We start from the raw sequence: 23,375 nt of genomic DNA on the forward strand, positions 1-23,375 counted from the left end.
TTTGAAGCCACTTGTTAGAGTAGCGTCTGCCATTTTTGTTCAACGCATTAGCTCAAATGGTAGGGCGACGATTGGGGCACTTGATACGTGTTTCTATTGCGCCTAACACGAGCATTGCACTGTCTTTAGTCCACTTTTTCAAAAGCACCATTCCACTCCATCAATTGTTTTTCCACCAACTATTTTGCATAATTTCAATCGTGATAATCTTATAAATCGATTGATGAGTTTTTTTTTGTAGTTTTTAAAAGGTTTTATATGGATGAATCGGTGCAAAGCTTTACACATTTCTGCTAATGATTATGATCTGCTAATGAAATTGTATCTTTCTAATCTTTGCAGTGATCATGAAGAACGTACGGGATCTACTTTCGTACATTTGCGGAAGTGTACTTCCGTACACTGATCGTTGCTCTTGGTGTATATTGCTTCTAATATTTTGCTTGCGAATATAGAGCTACGTTGTAGCACATTTTTTGCGTATAATGTGCACTACTTGCGCTTTAGTGCGTATATCATATGCAAACTGCAACTGCTCTGGAAAAGGTCGCATTGGTAAACCAAACGAATGGTACTTGGGCGGTACCGGACATTGCAACGCATGATTTGACTGTATTTGTAAGTATTACCAGTTAGTTTTGATTAACCGGTTAAGCTAACATGTATGTTCAATTTTAGTTATATATTGACCTACATAGGAGGACAAGTGCTACAGAACTGGATCTGGAGGTATTTCTTCGAACAGAGGATGGAATACATCGGGAAATTGTAATGCGGTCGAAGCGAAACGTTATTTATAGTCACATAATGATAGATACTAGTAAGATAAATAATATGCTTTTCGATTATGGTACACCGGAGTTGTTACGTGCACTGGTTTGGCAATTTAGAGCATAGGTGCAAAAACTGGATACATTTCATTGACACTTTTGCTCTGAAGAGCAAAACCAGCGCACTCCACCGGTGCACTGCCTTCGAAAACGACGCCGGGTCACCTCGAACTACTCGCCAACTAAAGAATACACTGGATTAGGATCAGTTCCATACAGCGCTAGCTATGGCATATCGCTAGCTGAAGCCCCATCGTCGGTGCATGTACTCCACTCTTCATTTAAATACATTTATTTTATCATAACATGGTTATGTTTTAAGATATTAATTTGTTACATAATTGCTATTCAATAAAGTTTTAAAATTTAGAAAATTTAAATCTGAAAAACAAAAAACGTTCATAAAAAAGAAGAAAAAAGAAAACCAAACGTTCATAAAGAAAGAAAAATAAGAAAACCAAACGTCAATTCATTCCGCCTTTTCTTACTCGATTCCGAATGGTTTCCGAATCAACCGATTGGCGGCGAAATTTCATTCGGAATCGGTTGTTGCACTGGATTTGGATTCCATTATGGATCCATTCAGGAATCCATATGGAATCCTAATTGACTTTTTTTCGCCCATTCGGAATCGATTCGGAATTCATTCGGATCTGACTATGTGGGATGTTGTGGTACCCACATAGTCAGATCCGAATGAATTCCGAATCGATTCCGAATGGGCGAAAAAAAGTCAATTAGGATTCCATATGGATTCCTGAATGGATCCATAATGGAATCCGAATCCAGTGCAACAACCGATTCCGAATGAAATTTCGCCGCCAATCGGTTGATTCGGAAACCATTCGGAATCGAGTAAGAAAAGGCGGAATGAATTGACGTTTGGTTTTCTTATTTTTCTTTCTTTATGAACGTTTGGTTTTCTTTTTTCTTCTTTTTTATGAACGTTTTTTGTTTTTCAGATTTAAATTTTCTAAATTTTAAAACTTTATTGAATAGCAATTATGTAACAAATTAATATCTTAAAACATAACCATGTTATGATAAAATAAATGTATTTAAATGAAGAGTGGAGTACATGCACCGACGATGGGGCTTCAGCTAGCGATATGCCATAGCTAGCGCTGTATGGAACTGATCCTAATCCAGTGTATTCTTTAGTTGGCGAGTAGTTCGAGGTGACTCGGCGTCGTTTTCGAAGGCAGTGCACCGGTGGAGTGCGCTGGTTTTGCTCTTCAGAGCAAAAGTGTCAATGAAATGTATCCAGTTTTTGCACCTATGCTCTAAATTGCCAAACCAGTGCACGTAACAACTCCGGTGTACCATAATCGAAAAGCATATTATTTATCTTACTAGTATCTATCATTATGTGACTATAAATAACGTTTCGCTTCGACCGCATTACAATTTCCCGATGTATTCCATCCTCTGTTCGAAGAAATACCTCCAGATCCAGTTCTGTAGCGCTTGTCCTCCTATGTAGGTCAATATATAACTAAAATTGAACATACATGTTAGCTTAACCGGTTAATCAAAACTAACTGGTAATACTTACAAATACAGTCAAATCATGCGTTGCAATGTCCGGTACCGCCCAAGTACCATTCGTTTGGTTTACCAATGCGACCTTTTCCAGAGCAGTTGCAGTTTGCATATGATATACGCACTAAAGCGCAAGTAGTGCACATTATACGCAAAAAATGTGCTACAACGTAGCTCTATATTCGCAAGCAAAATATTAGAAGCAATATACACCAAGAGCAACGATCAGTGTACGGAAGTACACTTCCGCAAATGTACGAAAGTAGATCCCGTACGTTCTTGATGATCACTGCAAAGATTAGAAAGATACAATTTCATTAGCAGATCATAATCATTAGCAGAAATGTGTAAAGCTTTGCACCGATTCATCCATATAAAACCTTTTAAAAACTACAAAAAAAAACTCATCAATCGATTTATAAGATTATCACGATTGAAATTATGCAAAATAGTTGGTGGAAAAACAATTGATGGAGTGGAATGGTGCTTTTGAAAAAGTGGACTAAAGACAGTGCAATGCTCGTGTTAGGCGCAATAAAAACACGTATCGAGTGCCCCAATCGTCGCCCTGCCATTTGAGCTAATGGGTTGAACAAAAATGGCAGACGCTACTCTAACAAGTGGCTTCAAATGGTGATAATGGAAGCATAGAGAAAATAGGCTCATTACTCTAGTTATAGGCATGTGCTCATATGACGGACCTAGTGTTTTTTTGTTTCCATTGAAGAGTTAGAAAAATCTCTAATTATAGAATTGTGAGGTTTGGAAATTAAACAGTTAAGCTGTGTATGGGGTAATTTATTTAAAAAAGCTTCACCTCGGCGCTAGTATTTCAATGGGTATGAGTTCAAATTTTAACACAAGCTTTTTACTAATTTGTCGGAACGACGAAGCTTTTTCCGGTGCTTAGATGAAAATAAACATGTTTTTTTAACTAATGATTTTAGGTTGTATTCGGGAAATTCATTTCGATTAATCAATATCGATGTGTATTGCACTTTTCGTTGTACTGTTCTCCGACCTGTAAAGAAAAAAATTAATCATGCTTAACATTGTAATAATTCGGAGCGTACATACAAAGTTCACATATTTTTGATGTTCTGCTATACTGCCGTGATCCGCTTAACAGTCCCATTTGCTATGGGTTTCCTATGCAGGTGGGACTGTTATGCGTATCACGGCAGTATACTTCAGCAGGATTTTATCTCATTTCAAGTGAAAGCCCAGTTACTAGGCCGACTTATTTACGTGTAAGAAAAAGCTCATTAAAACTTATTTACGTCCGAGATTTAAATTTACATATTTTAAATTGAACTCCAGCGACTTCTGGTATATGCAATCAAAATACATGTACTTTGCATACAGCTCGTGTTTTAATATTTAACACATACACTATCAGTCAAAAGTTTAAGTTCACCTGCATTTTTTTTGAATTTTTCATAATTGAGTCGGTTTTTCAGTAGACTTTGTCAAGCACGTGCGTCCTGACTATATCATGTTGCTACATGTACTGGTCAGAGTGTAGGAGGCGGTCCTAATTGTTTAAATTAAAATACGATGTTACACTAGCGACATCTGTATAATGGATCGCGTGGTAGTCTTCGTCGATAACACAACAATACGCAAAAACCAAAGTGTATCGACGTTGTACCACGTATGCTAGAACGAACAAAGTTTCTTTTAGTATTTTGAAGATCGTTTTTCCAGCTTTTTATTATCTTGTCTGTCGCAAGCAAAAAAGTAACAGAATACATGCATTTTCAATGAGTTCTGAATACTATTTTGATGCTTATTACCACTACATACGCAGCTGAGGGAATTGTACACCTTCTGTAATATCAATATACTTATCCAGAAGTCGGCCCAGATTCAAACATGGCGGAGCAATCTGTCGTAGTTTGACAATAGTGATCGCTTCATTTCAAAACAATCGTTATTTTGTACGGGACACTTTTAGCATTCCTTTGTCATGGCGGTTCGTCGGTGGTTTGCCGCCTTTGGAAGACGCGTAGATCACAAACCATTTTGTTATGACAGGTTGTATTCTTTCTATGCGTCGAGTACATAATACGCGTAATATCTTAGTGCTGCGAGAGCTTACTCCAAAAATTATATTCCAAATAGTTTTTTATATTTTTTCTTTACAAAGGTAAGTAGAATGACTTATATTGATAATTTTAACTGTCGAAAAAAATATCTATTCAAATTGACGTAATTCTAAGATTATCATCTCATTATTGAAAAGTGAAAAAAACTACATATTTGATGTGTCTATCGTAGAGAAATGGGTCGAAAAATAGTTATAAATAATAACAATAAATGAAGAAAACCACAGGTTTCTGAATATTACAATAACATTGTAGGGTGAACTTAAACTTTTGACTGGTAGTGTATGCCGTAATGTTACCTTACGTTACTCCTACTATTTCTTGCGGACCTTATTAGAAAGTTGTATTAATGTCCTTGAGATGTTTTCTGTTTGTGTCGTTCATGTTATATAATGTTTTTTACATTTCTTATAAAAGAAATGTATAGAATTCGCTCAAACTTTCAAGATTTTTTTCGAGGCCCGGAGGGCCGAGTCTTATATACCAATCGACTCAGCTCGACGATTTGGGACAATGTCTGTGTGTGTGTGTCTGTGTGTGTGTGTATGTAACGGACAAATTCTCATTCGTGTTTCTCAGCAATGGCTGAACCGATCTTATCCAAACCAATTTTAAATGAAAGAACTAAAAAACAGTATGAACGCTATTAATTTGTTTTTGATTCTGATGTTTAGTTTCCAAGATATGAATGTTTGAATGCGTAAAAATGGCGTTTTTTGCAGTTTTTTTGAATTATCTGCCGAAATTGACAATATAGAATAGCAATTTATACGTTTTTAGACAGCTTTAACGAATACCTTTCGAACAAGCTACAGATTGTTGAAATCGGACTATTATCAAAAGAGATATTTAACATTAAATACGGACGAAAGATTTTTATCATTTCCCATTGCCAGAAATATGACCAAAAACATGTAATCTATTTTTAACGCCAAAACGGCTTATTTTAGGTCAATAGTATCTTCGGTGAATTTAATGGAGGCAATATGCCCTTTCTTTTGGTATTGTGCTTTTGCTGATTAATCCGCCTATGAGTGAGATATTTTTCCAAATTTTCTTGGAAGTGATTATATCGAAATGATGCCTTCAGCAAATTTGTAGCTCTTACTTTTGCAAATAACTTTACTGAAGACTTCAAATATCTATTTTGAATACTTTAAAAGTTATGGCTTGTTGTTTGTGGATTACTTTGTCGCCTATTTATTGTTCAATATAGTAATAATCCATTGAAATAAGCCAAACATTATTTCGATAAAACGAATTTTGTATTTCATTTTTCTATCTACAACCGCTAGAAATAATCACCGAACACTTCCAAGTTGTCTGGAAGGAACTTGATAACTTATCAGTGCAAAAATGTTCATTTGTGCGAACCTTCTGACTGCAATTTTTCTAATTCATGACCATCGGATCGATCTGAAACATATTGGAAAATGAAAAGCGAAATAACTAACTCCAAGCAACGGCGTAGCCAAGGGAAGGTTTTGGGGTTTAACACCATACAACGCCCCCCCCCCCACCACACCCACAAAAAAATTGGATTGAAGTTGAAAATTTATTGATGCAGACTGATTTAATTCAATATTACAATAACAATTATCTGATCCGTACATTGATATTCTGTTGTTGCAAACATCATGAGGACTTTTGATAAATTGTCGGAATGGAGTCCTGATATGTAACTGATCTTTTGGTCTTGATTTCACAGTTGTCTAATTGCATCAATATCAAAATCCTGCCTGAAAACATTCCAATAGAAAATTCCAGAGTTCTGTTTTCAATCATGATCCTCAAATTTCTTTTCAAATTGAGCTCGTTTTTGTAGAGATGTACTGTAATAAGGGTCTTTATTTAATAGGAAGCGAAGTAAAAATTGATTTAATGTCTATGAAACATAGAACTGCGCACCAAAAAATGCATAACTTTCAACATTTGCTAAAAATGTTTTTGCCTTTCTCATTCACTCTAAAATTCGTCAATCTAATCCCGACCGGGAGGGCCGAGTGTCATATGCCAATCGACTCAGTTCATCGAGATCGGAAAATGTCTGTGTGTATGTATGTGTGTATGTGGAAAAATATGTGACCTCTGTTTCTCAGAGATGGCTGGATCGATTTGCACAAAGTTAGTCTCAAATGAAAGGTACAACCTTCCCATCGGCTGCAATTGATTTTTTATTGATTGGACTTCCGGTTCCGGAGTTACGAGTTGAAGAGTGCAATCACACAGCAAATTCCCATATAAACTGAAATGAAAAATTTTCAAAATCAAATTTGTATTTTTGATGCCAAATGACTTTATAATGCATGAAACATCGAGATTTGATGTAAACTCGAAAAAAATAATGTTTGACAAAAATTGATTTTTTTGGACTTTGGTACATTTTTGCCTTTCTTTTTTTTATTTCGATTATAGAGGTTTTAACCTTAAGGTCATTCGCCTCTTCGGGTTTGAAAAATCTCTTGTGAAAAATTTCGAACCCTATGTGCGGGGTCGGGACTCGAACCCAGGTGCGCTGCGTACAAGGCAATCGATTTACCAACTACGCCACGCCCACCCCCTTTTGCCTTTCTCATACAGAAAGGTTATGCAATCAATCTAAAAATCGTCAATCATACCGGCCCGGAGGGAGTATGCAGTGAGTGGTTGCTACTTTAAAAATAAAACTAGTTTAAAATTTCTTAACAAGTTGAAAATTTTCGGCAGGACCCGGACCTCCCGGATCTTACTATGTGATACTGAAACATCGCTTGAAACCAGCGGCGGTCAAGCGATGTTTCAGTATCACATAGTATCTCAAGATCGTGGCTGTCGATCCATTGTATGTATGTGCAAATCGTACTGAACATGAAATATTCACTTCCACCATTTTATTGAACATAACCATCGTAGTCTGGACAAGTGAGACAAGCACAATTGCACCACTAGGTGGATTAAAACAAGTTTATATTTTGGGAATGCGTCGAGTTGAGACGCAAACGTAATATGATTAATATCGAGGATAACACTTTCCGAATGTAGAGAGAAATTTATGGAAAATGACGATTTCCATTCGATTCTAGCAGGTCCTGATCGATTTTGATGAGAATTTGATTTTTGTTGTATGACCAATTATATGTATAGGTCAAATGTTCAAAAACAGTAATTTAAGGTCAAGATAACATCATTTTTAAACCGCCAATTTCGGAGGTTTAGTATCTTCGATGAGTTTTACAAACGTTAAACAGCGCATCATTTGATCAAATAATTTTGGCGGTATATCGTCCAAGAAGTATTTATGGTGAATTTTCTCAGGTTAATATTCATGACTACAATAAAGTCTCAACAAATTCGCTAAAATCACGAACTCTGTTACTATTTTCTGAAAAATTAATTCTGCATAATTTTAAAACTTCAAAAATTACGGTTTCTGAATTATGCCGTTTGGACAGTTAGATCGATTTTCACCAAACCCCCACCAATTGTAAAATTGGTATTGTAAAAAAAACGTAAGGGCGATACTTCAATGCTGATAGATGGGACTGAAAAAGTAAACAATCGCCAAAGGGGCGATACTATCATTTTGTCAATTTCAATAGCAAACACAAATTTTAATTTAATAATTTCAAATACTTCTTGAAGTTTTGGGTTTCGATCACTGAATCATGCAATCTAGGATGTAAAAAACACAATAGTTCTTAAATAGGAAATAAAACCAAGTCTGGAAATATTCACTGTTGATTTTCTTTGAATGGTGTCACTGCTAGTGTCGCTTTTTCCAGAAAAAGCGTTGATTTTTAGGTCTCAGTCGCGTTGGAAATTTGAGTAAAGTATAAACTTCATTTCGATTCAAAAAAAAACTCAATTTTTTGGCTCAGTACAATATACATAACCCCTTTAGGAAAATTCAGTTTTCCCACCACAATGCATTGATTGAGGAATTTAGATATTTTATTAACAGAGCATTAGCAATAATTCGTTTGTATGTCTATTTTATGGGCCATTTTTTTCGCTTTCCTATTGATATGGTTTGAGATTTCTAGCACTGATGTTGTCCTATGCTGATTTGAGCGATTCTCTGTGTCCTGCCACAATCCCATGTAGTATGTGTTATCAAAAACATCGCGAAGCATCAAGTTTTAAATGTTCTCATACGATATAATATCAGAAGAGAGTGATAAGAGTTATAAGAAATGTCTCATCACACTGTTAGGTGGATTAAAAGCGTTTTTTATTGTACTTATTACGTTAGGCTCCGATTCTGAGAATATTTCCATAGTTATATCTGTAAAAGAATATAAATTAGTATAGTCTTGATTCACTGATTGATCATTTTTTGAATGGACGACTTTTTAGTTGGACCTCCGCTAGTTGGACCATTGTCCAACTAAAAAGCATCTGAATACCAAAATCTCATGTCAAAATTACTTTGACAATATTTAGAGATGTGAAAAGTGCATTTAGAAGACTAACGTCTCTTTTGGAGAATTTTTGACATATGTCAGTTGATCCAACTAGCCGATGGACAGGGTGTGTGGCCCAACCAGCAAGTCACGACTGTAATTGTATAACCTTAGTTATCAGATTTATAAAAGGTTTAGGCGAAACTATCTTTGCCAATACGGTTCATTCTTCCGTGCCCCAAGTATGAACATTAGGAGTCTCGTTGAAGTTCTAGAAAAATTTAAAATGATCCAAATTGCCGAGCTTTTTTGATTAAAACATTGCCAAACAAATAACCTATGCTGCCCAAGAGTCCCATATGGATTTTTGTCAAAAATGAGTTATCTGTTGGATTGTATTCTGAATCACCACTGAATCACAATGCACAAGTAAGATTAGAAAATATCGAAATATGCTCGTACAATCCATAAGGTTCAAGCAAAATGTAAATCTTCAACAGCATTTTTGCTTGTATGGGCAGTATGATAATTTATTTAAAAAAAAATATCCACCTAGTGGTGCAATTGCGTCTTTCTTATTTATCCAACCTATGATTTAATAAGTTACGTTCAATATAACATTATGGAAGAGTCTATTACATTCTTATTACACTTAGTACTATGAAAAGTGCACGACTGCCATGAACTTGATGAGCAGCATGTCGACGCTGACACATTTGAAACAAAAATATAATATTTATTGCTTGTGGCACTAAAACTGGATTCTAACCGCACTGCGCACTTACCATTCTTCTTTTAAAATCTTCTCATAGACTGGTTAGTTCGACTGGTCTGTCTATGAAAGTGCCATCTAATATAAACGGAGCAGGCACGGTCCGTTTGCCAGAGGTGGGTTGGTGCGGTCACCACCACCAATAATAGCAGAAGTCATTCAGCAAGAGCAGGAGGAGGGGAAGCCGAAGCAACATCAACAGCAGCAGCAAAAACAGCCAGAGCAGAGCGGAATAAGCTACACCCCACAAACGCCAAAAGTAGTGGCAGCGAAGCACTTGGTGGAGAAGCTCCACAAGTTCGTGGACACGAGAAAAAATGTCCATAAAGACATTAAGGAGATGCTCATCAAAATCCGGAAGGCGCTACTGTCTGCCGTGAAAGAATACGATACGGCAACGCAGAGGGCAGATTCAGCTGAGCCAGAATCGGCGTCGGCTAAGGCCACTATCCTCCTAGCCCCTCCGAAACAGGGTAAGGAGAGGCAGATTGGAGTTGAGAACACGTCAGTTCCCATAACTCCAAAGAGGACAAGATCCTCGCCAGGAGACGAAAGACCATGCGTGTCAAAGAGGCAGACGCTTGAGAACGCTGTTGCTGCCGAAGGAAAGGACGCCACCTTACAGGGCGAAAGCTGGAGTACCGTTGTAGGTCGGAAGGAGAAATACGGGAAAAAGCAAAAAAAGAAAAGTGCTCGTTAAAGCAAATGACGAGACTACGTACGCAGCACTGCTAAAAAAGGTCAGAGAGGACCCGGAGCTGGAAGATTTGGGAGAAGACGTGTTAAGAGTCAGGCGTACCCAAAAAAAAATGAGATGATCCTCGAGCTGAAGAAGAATACTACGACTAGTAGCTCTGCCTTGCAGGAGACTATTCCTAATTCAATGGGTGGAAAGGCAGAAGTTTAAGCCTTAAGCCCGGAGATGGTAATTGTGTGCAAGGACTTTGATGAAATAACGACGGAAGGCGAGCTGAGAGGTGCAATGAAGCAGCAGTGCAAACTGGGCGAGGTGCACATGACGATCCGGTTAAGGAAGGGATACGGAGAAACGCAGATAGCGATGATTCGTTTACCGGTAATCGCTGCAGACAAGACATTGGAGGTAGGTGAAGTTACAGTTGGATGGTCGAGATGCCTACTGAGAGCCGCCCCACGAGTAAATAAACAAGCGGAGAAATGCTTCAAATGTTTAGGCTTTGGACTTTTAGCAGGGGCATGCAAAGACCCGGACAGATCCGGGATGTGCTGGAAATGCGGAGAGACGGGCCATCTTGCGAGAGACTGCACGCAGAGGCCGAAGTGCTTGCTTTGCACCCCAGCGGAAGAAAACGACCATCAGACGGGTGGCTTCAAATGCCCAGCCTACAAGAAGGCGACTGCAGGCCAACGGTGATGGAGGTGACCCAGACAAACCTGAATCACTGTGATACTGCACAGCAACTGTTGTGGCAGTCTACGACAGAAACTATGTGCGATGTCGCTTTGATCGCAGAGCCTTATCAAGTCCCTCCTAATAACGGTAACTGGGTGGCGGATAGATCAGGAACCGCTGTGATACAAGTAATAGGTAGATTCTCCATCCAAGAAGTGGTAGAACGTTCATATGAGGGTTTCGTGATATCCAAAATCAACGGCATCTTCGTGTGTAGCTTCTACGCTCCTCCAAGGTGGACAGTAGAGCAGTTCAGCCAAATGCTGGTGCAGTTAACCGAGTAGTTGATCGATCGGAAGCCGGTAGTCATTGGTGGTGATGTGTCCGAGCAAGCTGAAGATAATCGTCGAGGGTCTTTTCCCGAAGCACGATCCAACTATATGGCCACCGACACCGTACGACGAAGAAGAAGAAACAAACAAGGATCGGCAAGTGACTAACGACAAGCTAACAGAAGCATCGAAGCGACTAAAATCAATGAAAGCCCCTGGTCCGGATGGAATAACAAACGTGGTACTGAAAGCTGCGATCCTGGCATATCCGGACATGTTCAGGATAGTGCTGCAGAAGTGCCTAAATGAAGGCAACTCCTGGAAAGGATCATTCTTAACAGGTTGACGAAATTCACGGAAGGTGAGCGCGGACTGTCCAAGATGCAGTTCGGTTTCTGCAAAGGAGCATCGACAGTGGATGCAATTCGGACAGTGCTCGCGAGTGCTGAGAAGTCATCTAAACGGAAGCGAAGAGGAGATCGATACTGCGCTGTGGTCACGATAGATGTGAAGAACGCGTTCAACAGTGCCAGCTGGGAAGCCATCGCTGCATAGAATGAGGGTTCCCGACTATCTATGCCAGATCCTGAAGAGCTACTTTCAGAGCAGAGTGCTGCTGTACGAGACGAGCGAAGGACAGAAGTCACTGCGTGTCACAGCGGGCGTTCCTCATAGCTCCATTCTCGGTCCAACTCTTTGGAACGAGATGTACGATGGGGTCTTAACACTGCAGCTGACTAGGAAAGTGAAAATCACGGGTTTCGCGGACGACGTGGCACTAACGGTGATGGGTGAGATACTTGAAGAAGTGGAGGTGTCGGTGACGGAGACAATAGACACGATCAAGAGCTGGATGAACGAGGTCAAGCTGCAAATAGCTCACCACAAGACGGAGGTGTTGTTGGTCAGTAACTGCAAAACGGTTCAACGGATGCAGATCGACGTCGGAGGGCACGTGATTGCATCGAAGCGTGCATTAAAGCAACTGGGAGTTATAATCGATGACCGGTTCAGCTTCAACAACCACGTTGATTACGCCTGTGAAAAGTCGGCGAAGGCAGCGAACGCAATAGCGAGAATCACGCCAAACTTCGGTGGCCCGAGAAGCAGCACGAGACGTCTGCTATCTACTGTTTCGTCATCGATACTCCGATATGGGGTTCCTGCCTGGAGTGCTGCACTGAAAACCAAGCCGAACCGTGAAAAGTTAAATAGGACATTCCGGCTGATGACCGTACGAGTCGCGAGTTCCTACAGAACAATATCGTCGGAGGCAGTATGCGTTATCGCAGGGATGATCCCCATCTGCATCACCCTGGCGGAGGACGTGGAATGCTATCAGCGGAGGAATGCACGTAACGCTAGGAGACTAAATGGCAACAGGAGTGGGACAACGCGGAGAAGGGAAGGTGGACCCACCGACTCATCCCAAATGTGTCGGCCTGGGTACATAGGAAGCATGGAGAGGTGAACTTCCATTTGACGCAGTTTTTGTCCGGGCACGGATGCTTCCGGAAGTACTTGCATCGGTTTGGATATGCTTCGTCACCTCTTTGCCCGGCGTGTGCGACTTTGCAAGAGACACCGGAACACGTGGTCTTCGAATGCCTTAGGTTCGAAGAAGTTCGTAGGGGTATACCTGGTATGACAGTGGACAATATCGTCGAAGAGATGTGCCGTGTCGAACATACCTGGGACGCTGTCAACAGAGTGGTCTCGAGCATACTCTCCGAGCTGCAGAGGAAGTGGCGAAGAGACCAACAAGAAGCCACAAATCGGGTTTCGAGAGAAATTCCGCCGCCGGGGAACTCTCCGACTGTGTAGACTAGGTCCACCGCCGGGGACCAGTTGAGTAGCACGCGACGTAGCACCGAGTTGGGATGTCGGGTCGCCTGTGAACCGGACGTCAAGCTTCACCGGAATCGCCGAACCGATCTCGACACCCTACCGGGTAGCTCGTGAGTAGGCTAGATCCACCGCCGGGGATTAGATCGAGTAGATCGGGACGGCGCGGAGAGCTTAAAGGCTCACAGAAACGTACATCGGTATCAGGAGAAATCTACCGCTCGTTTGTAAGGGACCAGGCTTGATCCATTGTTGGGGACTAGACCGAGTAGTTCGCGAACAAGTGAGGGCGGGAGCTGGATGGCTCATCGGGAAAGTAGAGCGAAACGGAACGAGAGGAAGCCAAAGGGCTCAAGAAATTGTGGTGCTAAAACCAAAGAAGAATCGGTATCGGGAGAACTCCCTTCGCCGGGGAACTCTTTGTCGGCGTAAGCTAGATTCACCGCCGGGGACTAGACTGAGTAGACCGCGAAGAGACACCACCAGTCGCGGGTCGTCGGGGCACCAGCGAACCGGACGCCCTGCTCCACCGGAATCGTTGAACTGACCTCGACACCTGGCTGGCTGGCTCGGCTTCGGGAGAACTTCTGTCGCCGGGGAACTCTACGTCGGAGTAGGCTAAGTCCACCGTTGGGGACTAGACCAAGTAGTTCGCGAACAAGTCGGGAGCTCAACGTGTAAATGGCGCTGAATTGTATGAGAAGGGAGTTGCGGTGCTGCACAAGAGAGCCGAGTCGTGGTGCTGAATGGCATAAAGGAGTCCAAGGGCTCGGTGAACTAGACAATCTGAAGTTTGTCGCTCAGATTGTCTGGGCCCATATTATTGGCTCGAATCAAAACTCGTCGAAATGTCAATTGACGATATGTTCATCCGAAGTGTTCATTTGTGTTTACCTTTTGCTAGCGTTGCCAATTTTATTTTGTGTCCAGCACCCAATGTGGCTACGCCACATCGCTTTTGCGCGTGCTGTCCGACTTCGCTACCGCTCAGTCGGACTTAAACTAGGTATAGCCCCTATGTTTGAGTAAGCCGGGCAAACGAGTGGATCACAGGTTCGCTTGCTTCCGACGGCGGGTCGGTGGCCATCTCGCCCGGGCCTCGGTTATGCGGCTAAGCCGCATCGAAATGGTACCCCTTAAACATTCTAACTTGAATCGGTTGTGTCACCGGAGCCGGAATACGAATTAGATCCAGCCAGCATTTCGGCTGAGTTAAACTGGGAAGTTTAGTAAAATTTAATCTGGAAATAAATTTTTTTGGCAACGCTCCAGCACCCCGTTGATTTCACCACCTGGGCGCCAGGTTGACGATATGAAATGAACTTTGTTTACTTTCGACAAGTTTTGATTCGAGCCAACAACATCCAGCCGATTGTCTTCGTAGGGGAGGAGCACTAAGTCTCGACTCACAGCCAGCTTTCCGACTGCCATGCAAAAATTGCCAGTCTGTGTGGATGGTGGAGAATTGGTGGTGTGTCGAGGAGTGGCGCTGTAACCCTGCGGAAGAAACGAACTAGTAAGTAGTTGAATGTGTGCTATGCACATAAAAACCCCTCCCCGAAGTAATGTCGTAAGGTAGTGCCGGGGAGGAATCAGGTTCGGATCCGTCGATGGTGGTCAATGTGGCCAAAGAGGCTTTAAATGGCTGTTAGTGACCTAGAACTACAAATCCAAGCAGATGTGGTCACATTTTAGAAAACTTTTTCACCTCTTTACATGCATCGCAGTATATGTTGAAATCGGGATATTCTGCGTGATCGTACTCATCACCACCCTGCAAATCCGGAACCAGATGTCGGATCCATAAAAAATATAATGGCAGCCTATGGGAACGTTTTACCTTTCATTTGAGACCAAGTTTGTCAAAATCAGTTCAGCCATCTCTGAGATAATTGAGTGATATTTTTGTCACATACACACACAGACGCACATACACACATACAAACACACCCACATACATACTTTAAATTACATTATCTTCAAAAATCTGAAAACACGATTTAAAACCGGAACTATATAGTTCTATCTACTTTCCATTCGGATAACAGAGGATATTTACCTTTTAATATATTCACGGTTAACAAGTCCGCTGCACAGTTAGAAGAGGGAGCATTGAGTGTATTTTTCATACAGTTTGCCGTTAACCCGGTCCATGTAAATCGCCCACAATGCCTCAATAAACTGCGTAAATTATCACGCAAAAAGATTTGCATATTGTTCCTTTGTCCTCTCCGAAAAATACTTTTAAGTTTTTTCTTCAGACCCGAGTCTCCCGCACGCAAACTTGATTCCACATTATATAATTGATCTTTGTTTGAAATCGGCCATGTGACCGGGACGTCAACCGCTACGTTTTCTTGGTAAATATGATTTTCAATTTTTGCAATGCGGTTACCAATTTCATCAATTTTTTTCACTACTGAATCGATTTTTCTGTATAATGCCCGTGTTACTTTTTCTGTAACAAAATAAGGAGTATTATTTAATACTAATAACAATAATGATGATTATAGTAACTATAACGATGATAATATTTATAATAGGTATATAATAAAATCATAACCGCCATAATTATAATTACAATAGTTATAACTTTAACCCTTAAATGCCTGAAAATCATTTTTCCTTCGTACTCATTTTTCTGGTTGGATGCGAAATATACCTCTTGTTAAAGTTTAATATCACAGAAGTCGATATATTGCTGAATGGTAAAATTATACATTTAAGGGTTAAATATAATTATAATTGTTACTGTATTTGTAATCCGGGTAATTACAATTAAAATAGGATAATAGTTAATAACGTACCACAATTACAGCAGGCCGGTTTGGCAACATGTTCTTCTTCGAAAACTGAAAAAGAAACGTTACATTAAAAACACAGAGAGATTCGGCGTTGTAATGGATTGTCAAGGGGAGGGATTCCATGAGAAACCGGCCGACCGCAAAATATGACCATCGTCGATTCGAACGAAACTTTGCAAGTGTGTTCACTGTATGAATCTCCATGATATTCTCTGGCAATTGGAATATTTTGATACAAGAGCAATTTTTCAAAAGGGCGTAAACGTTTCTACGTGTATGAATTTCAAATTTTTTTGTTCGATTACTGTATTTTATACAGCAAAACTCTCTGAGAACAAGTTACAGGGAATGAATACTTCTGTCTGAAAAAAATATACACTGAAAAAAATGTTGTGTTATTTTTCAAAAAACAAAAATTTATGATAAAAATTTAAATTGCGAAAAAACCCATTTTTTTAAATTTTTTATATTTTGTTACCAAAAACCTAAAGAGAAAAGAAACATTTTGAATGTGATTGCATGATGGAGTAAAAATCGGTAAAAAAGTTTTTCTAACAATAACTTCGTACATGTTTTTAAATTTCATACTAACATATAAAATTGTAATTTTATTACAGAATATAATTCTAAGCACCAATAAAATCAAAATGCATTTAACAAAAATCTTCCAAAATGCGATAGTTTTCGAGATATTTGAATTTTTTTTTAATAGCCCGCCTCTTACCCCCACACCAAAAAGCTCACAAACGGAGCCCCCTGGTAGTGGACACATCAGTTCTCAGCGTACAAAAAAAAGATCAGCACAACAAAACAAAGTTACGAATCGCGGTAACGCTGAGAACAAAAAAAAACAATACGAGACCGACAAAACACAAAATTTGACAAGAAGCTACGGCGAGTACCCAGCGGAAAAGAATCCTTTTAAGGGTCCCATCGTAGCTTTGCAGGAAGCTCATAATAATTTAAATTTATTTATTACTTATTGCTATAAAAAATGCATTTATCAATTGTTTTTATTTAAAAAAATGTTAACCAATTATAGCTAAAGGAATAAGCTCGAATGGTGGTGAACGAAGTTTATATTAAAAATTCTATTTTATTTTTTAAAATTAGTTTCAATTTTGCTTGGAAACGAGTGCGACATGTTATTTGCTTTAAATCAGTAGAAAACTGGTCCGATGAAAGAAATGCGTCTTTGACCAAGGTTCGTGGATACTCTGGAGTATAATAAATGATTGGCTTGTCTGGTGCTGTGAGCTATTCCTGTCGTAAATTCTAGATTATTATGAGCAATAGTATTATGCAAATTTTGCTCCTTCAAAACAATTAATTCGTGTAATTATGCTCTTTTTAAAAGTTATTCGCGCTACCCCATCATAAAATGTGAAAAATTTAATGTTTATCGTTCCAAAGACGTAAAAGTAACTTTTTAGTGTATTTGGATCATGGAAAAGCTTTCAATAAAAAAGTTTTCCCAACAACAACTTTTGACATATTTTTATAATTCTTACTATTTGCAGTCAAAAATACAATTTTCTTTTTGAATATGATTCTAAACGCCATTCAAAATCGAATTGCTCTTAACAAAAATTTTCTAAAATGTAGCAGTACTCGAGATATTTTAACTTTTGTTTTAACAACACAATTATTTTGTTTTATTACGCCCTTTTCATAAGTTAGTCGCATTTCTCCTTCAAAAATAATAGGTTTTTCAAAAGGCCCGTAAACTTTTCTGCAACTTTCTTTTTGACATGAAGGCGATATTGTAAACCATTTGAAAGTTACATGAAAGCAACCAAAATATATTTCAACCATAGGGTCTGATGATTAAACTATATTGTTAAATCATATTTTGGTTGTTTTCATGTAACTTTCAAATGTTTCACAATATCACCTTGATGTCAAAGAGAAAGTTTCAGGAAAGTTTACGGACCTTTTGAAAAACCTATTATTGTTGATGGAGAAACGCGACTAATTCATGAAAAGGTCGTAATAAAACAAAATAATTGTGTTGTTAAAACAAAAGTTAAACTATCTCGAGAACTACTACATTTTAGAAAATTTTTTGCTAAGAGCATTTCGATTTAAAATGGCGTTTAGAATCATATTCAAAAAGAAAATTGTATTTTTGACAGCAAATAGTAAGAATTATAAAAATATGTCAAAAGTTGTTGTTAGGAAAACTTTTTTATTGAAAGCTTCTCCATGATCCAAATACACTAAAAAAGTTGCTTTTACGTCTTTAAAACGAGAAACATTAAATTTTTTATATTTTATGATGGGGTAACGCGAATAACTTTTAAAAAGAGCATAATTACACGAATTAATTGTTTTGAAGGAGCAAAATTTCAAATATCTCGAAAACTATCGCATTTTGGAAGATTTTTGTTAAATGCATTTTGATTTTAATGGTGCTTAGAATTATATTCTGTAATAAAATTACAATTTTATATGTCAATTAGTATGAAATTTAAAAACATGTACGAAGTTATCGCTAGAAAAAATTTTTTACCGATTTTTTCTCCATCATGCAATCACATTCAAAATGTTTCTTTTCTCTTTAGATTTTTGGTAACAAAATATAAATAATTTAAAAAAATGGGTTTTTCGCAATTTAAATTTTTATCATAAATTTTTGTTTTTTTTTTTGAAAAATGACACAACATTTTTTTCAGTGTATATTTTTTTCAGACAGAAGTATTCATTCCCTGTAACTTGTTCTCAGAGAGTTTTGCTGTATAAAATACAGTAATCGAACAAAAAATTTTTGAAATTCATACACGTAGAAACGTTTACGCCCTTTTGAAAAGTTGCTCTTGAGTCAAAATAATCTTATTACCTGTGGAAAATATTTAGTCTTCCATGACGGTGAAACGTGCAAAGTTTCATCGGAATCTAAGATGATCGGTCACGATTTTAATGATTTTCGGACGGATCTTCGTGGAATTCCTCAAAAGTAGGTTTAAAAAATCGTTTTCTTTCTGGCAGCGCTTATGTATAGGAGATAGGCAGTCCCATATGCATAGGAAATTTACTGCATATGGGACTTTAGCGTATCTCTGCATTAAAAATCGTCCCAAATGTATTGGTTCGATATTTAATAATTCAGTAAACATATTGCTATGTTGTCTTCGGGTACAATTTGCACTATTCACGTGTCTGGAAGTTGGGTCGAAGCCAATGGATTGCTGCCAGATACACAATTTGGGTTCCGTAAAGACATATGAACGAATAACTGCCTTGCGTTGTTTTCAACAGAAATTCAAATGACATGTGCTAACAAAGAGCAAATAGCATCAGATATTAGGAGGACATTTGACTCAGTTCCTCAGTCTTGTCAAAGCAGCTGCACCAACATGATCTTCCACAAGTATCAAACGATTTTTGCTAAATTTGTCTGAAAAGCACATACACTTCTCGAACAAAGATATGCCAACATCGCGATCTAGTTACATGGGTAATTGCCATGATGCATGTCCAATCTCCCTTTTGTACAATTTTTATGTGAATGACGTTGATAAATATCAGGTCAATTCCAGCACGCTCAGGTAACTTGCAGATTATGGGGTAGTCTCTGCTACAGAGCCCAAAGCTATCGATTTGCAAGGACTTCGACACATTCGCCCACAAGTTACTCACACTGGCATTTTTTATAATCAATACCAACAAGTCGACTGCGGTCAGATGTTCTACAATTACGGGTACACTGGCTTCGGTATCCGCACTTATCGTATTTTCTGGAGAAAATACGAGAACATCTGAGTGCTTTATCTTTATCCTGGACCATGAAAAGACAAATTCTTTAGGTGAGCGCATTAGAAGGCGGCATTAATGATAGACCAATTTGCTTTCAAGGGATGCTTTCAGACGCTCGCAAGTTGGCAAACTTCGTAGATCAGGGGGTATCTGAAGCGGTTTCTACATTCCATTATTCCGAAGGTGTCGACGATTGCTTGGTTTAAAAACTTGGATGCGAACCGGGACTTTATTTGTACAATGTCAAGGCATATATCCAATGATTACACATGTAACTTGCTGAGTGTAATCATTGCGTTTGCCAGAACAGTTATGGCTACATTGTGCATATTGTTTGCTTGTATGCAGAGTACTGTGTCGCTGTATAAATAAATCATGCAACGAACAACTGAGGTCTGAGCATGATATGCCATGATGTAAAATTTGTGTGATTTGAGATTACCTGATGTCATAAGATCCTGGGGCGAAGAATGGCCAGAAGATGGAGTAATCGGAAAATCAACACCAAGTTGCATCTTATGCTTGTGTGCTGAAAAGGAAAATTACATAGGTAAGCATATTTTAAACTATAATGAAGTGAAATATTTACCTTCACGAATTTGTTCATAGTTTATTTGAAATTGCTGCTTCTGTAAAATTGGCCTTTGCTTACGCCTTTTAGGTTGCTCCTGAGCATCACTTTCGCGGAGATTATCATCATCTAAATACTGGTACTCAGTATAATCCTCAGTAGAAGATGTTCCCGGAGTGATTATCGTGTGCGGATTTGAGGACTCATTAGTTACGAAGCTTGACCTGGTGTTTGTGGTTGACAACTCACGACTCATTGTTCACTGTGAAGTAATGACGTGAAAACACATATATCGTCTAGTTTGAGTAACATTGCTTTGAAAGCGTTATTTGCAGCAATTTCGAAGATTGATTCATCATCCAACTGAATTCGATTTGTGCAAAAAATACCCAAGTGATTAGACCCAGGATAAAATGCAATTAAATTCACAATCTTTTTACATAACAGCATATACGAGCCATGCGTTTTTCTAATTTTCTTGATATTAAACATTTGTTGTTCAAAATAGACATAACTGTCATTACCGTCTATACTGAAGTTTATATTTGTTTCTGATATGATTCGCTCGTAGTAACAGGTTCCTGGAACTCGTATTTTTTTAGCATCACGCCTATACGTATTCGAACATTTTTCTGGATTGAATCGGATCTGCTCTTGCAAACGGTTTCTTATTTGTTCTAAAGGTTTTGGCGCTTTCTTGGTCATTTTAATCAACTTTTGTAAAAAATTTTCGTAGGGAAAGGCAGAGAAATCATCCAATGGACCCTCGAAGTGAAGACATTCCCTTGATAGATGAATCAGTACATGTATATTATAAATAAGGTATTCTTCGCCGTATAAATATTTGTATTCATTCACAAATCTATACAACTGATCGCTAGCTTCAGCATTCATTGTTTTCCAAAGCTGTGGGTGACATAGTATTCTGATTGCCTTGTGAAGAAGCAAATAATGTTCGTAGTATTGTTGTTTAATCACTCTATAAAAAATTAGTGGTCCACTGTATAATAAAAGAAGTCTGAACTCTGTTGCCTTATAAAATGTTAAGTTGTCTAAGCCCCTTGGTCTTCTAACAAAGTCACTGGTAATGTGAATTCTTAGAACAGAAATTCGATGATTAATTTCTTCTTTCTGTGATTGTGTCAGACTGAACATTTTATTATTTGTATGCACCCAATAGTTCAGAATAGTTTTGAAGACTCCTTGTAGTACATTATGCATATAATCAATGCATGTATCGGTAACACAATTGAATCCAATCTTGGCTAGCGATGGGAGCTCAGTATTTCGGTGAATGGGATCGCTTGTGTCAAGAAACGTATCATCAGTACGCAGAGGAGCGTGCAGGTTGGGGAACACTACACGTGTACCTATTTTCCTTCCTTCACTGAAGCATTTAGGGCATGCGTTGAACCCAGTTGGGGATATAATATCCAAGATAAAACACTTGGCTTGTGCATCACATACTAAGGCATACACTGAAAATGTCATTCTAATACCGTTGATTGTGTAACCAGTATTCAGTATGTCTTCTAGGTCTGTGGTGAATTCTAATAGAAAATCGCTTTCGCTGTGTGGTTTTCCAGGTCCGTGATATACTCCGACGGGTAAAACTGTGTTGTAATGATGAATTTTAATCAAAATGGGCCAAAAATTGCTCTTCGAACTTTTGGATATTGGAACGCCATCAATTCCAATCCCAATGGCAATGTGTTGTGCCTTATCCATATTTATTTGGCAGATTTCAAAAAAAACTTGTAGCATCGCTTTCAACCCGAAATAAAAGAAATGTCCATTTCCCATTCTGCGGATTGGAGCATCGAAAATAATGGCTTTCCTTTTCAAAACTTGAATCGAATTAGGTAAGAATGGGAAAAGACTGTTGCGGAACCATTTTAATAGGTCATCGACAGCGACGGTTGAGATATTGTAATGTGAAGACCACGTAATAAATTTATTGGCGATATCATGCACGTCCAAAGCATTACTTTCTTCATCAGAATCACTATCCGATACGTATTCATTTTCTTCATTCCTAGATAACAATTGATCCATTATGATGTTATCATTTTGTAGTTGTAAATGTGATGATCCACTCGATGTTGCATCGCCTTGAAGGAAGTTTAGTGATTCATTTGAGTGATCATCCCACAAATTGCTATTGTCTAATAACATCCGCTCTTCCCTCTGGCTAGGGTATAAAGTTGGCAAAACATTGCTTTCTTGCAATCGTACTGCTCGATCGATTTCCCGTTGCACTCTTCTGTATCGTGTACTTCTCGACATTTTCGATCCTCAAATCCAAGAAATGGAAAATAAAAGAAAAAATCTTAGTAATGTGAAACATAAATATCTTGTTTTGAGAGTTGTCCTACTGGAGTTGTAGATCTGGGTTCTCGGAACGGTTTTCCGCCAGAATCACTCACTGCAATTTCAGACAAGACGGCAAATACACCCCAACAAAAAACTGCTCAAGACCAATGCATAATTGCAGCAGGCCTGCTGATTGTTATATTAACTGTACTGTTGAGATGTGCGGGCGTAGGGACTTTAAAATCGCGTGGGAATAAACGTTTATTTGTGCACACTTGATATCGCGGTTATAAGATTATAAGTGCTATAGTGCTCAGTAATCATCAGGGCGATTTTGTGTTTGAGAAATCTTGGGCGTAGTTGTGCATGGACGATCGCGATTGCATATTCGTCTATATGTATCGTCGCAATGGGCTCGGACGTTTATAATTTAACGTGCTCGGTCGCCTGGGCGTTAGTATGTCGCGTGTGCTAGCGTGTAACTTCGCGAGTATACATACGATTTACAACCGTGTGCTCATTCGCGCGTGTTCTTAGATAATCGTGCGAACCCGGAATCGGATACATAATTTTCATACGGTTCAGATGTTAAAAGAGAGTGAGATCTCCAGATAACTAGAGCTGCCGCTCATGTTGCCATGGAACGTGTTGACTAGTGCATATGAGAGATTTTTTTCTGATTGGTCCAATTGAAGGCATGGACCTAAGCTGCTAGACCCGAGAGTAGGGACGTTCCGGACGTTACCGA

At 38.9% G+C, this 23,375-nt stretch overlaps 1 protein-coding gene across 3 annotated transcripts in view; it reads right to left on the reverse strand.

Moving 5' to 3' along the window:
* Positions 1-265: 265 nt before the first annotated feature.
* The window catches only part of LOC131683578 (uncharacterized), a 53,243-nt gene continuing 30,133 nt past the window's right edge, over positions 266-23,375 (reverse strand). For 2 of the 3 annotated variants that reach the window (XM_058965797.1, XM_058965711.1), the window contains 4 exons: positions 20,333-20,576; positions 20,186-20,272; positions 15,991-16,035; positions 14,883-15,641 (listed from right to left, as the gene is read on the reverse strand). In XM_058965797.1, coding sequence (XP_058821780.1) covers positions 15,196-15,641; positions 15,991-16,035; positions 20,186-20,272; positions 20,333-20,570 — 816 coding nt within the window. In that variant the 5' untranslated portion in view covers positions 20,571-20,576 and the 3' untranslated portion in view covers positions 14,883-15,195. Of the gene's footprint in view, positions 308-14,882; positions 15,642-15,990; positions 16,036-20,185; positions 20,273-20,332; positions 20,577-23,375 lie in introns of those variants that run through there. The other variant, XM_058965885.1, reaches the window with a different exon arrangement.

This window comes from Topomyia yanbarensis, chromosome 1, assembly GCF_030247195.1.
Source record: "Topomyia yanbarensis strain Yona2022 chromosome 1, ASM3024719v1, whole genome shotgun sequence".
NCBI lineage: Eukaryota > Metazoa > Arthropoda > Insecta > Diptera > Culicidae > Topomyia > Topomyia yanbarensis.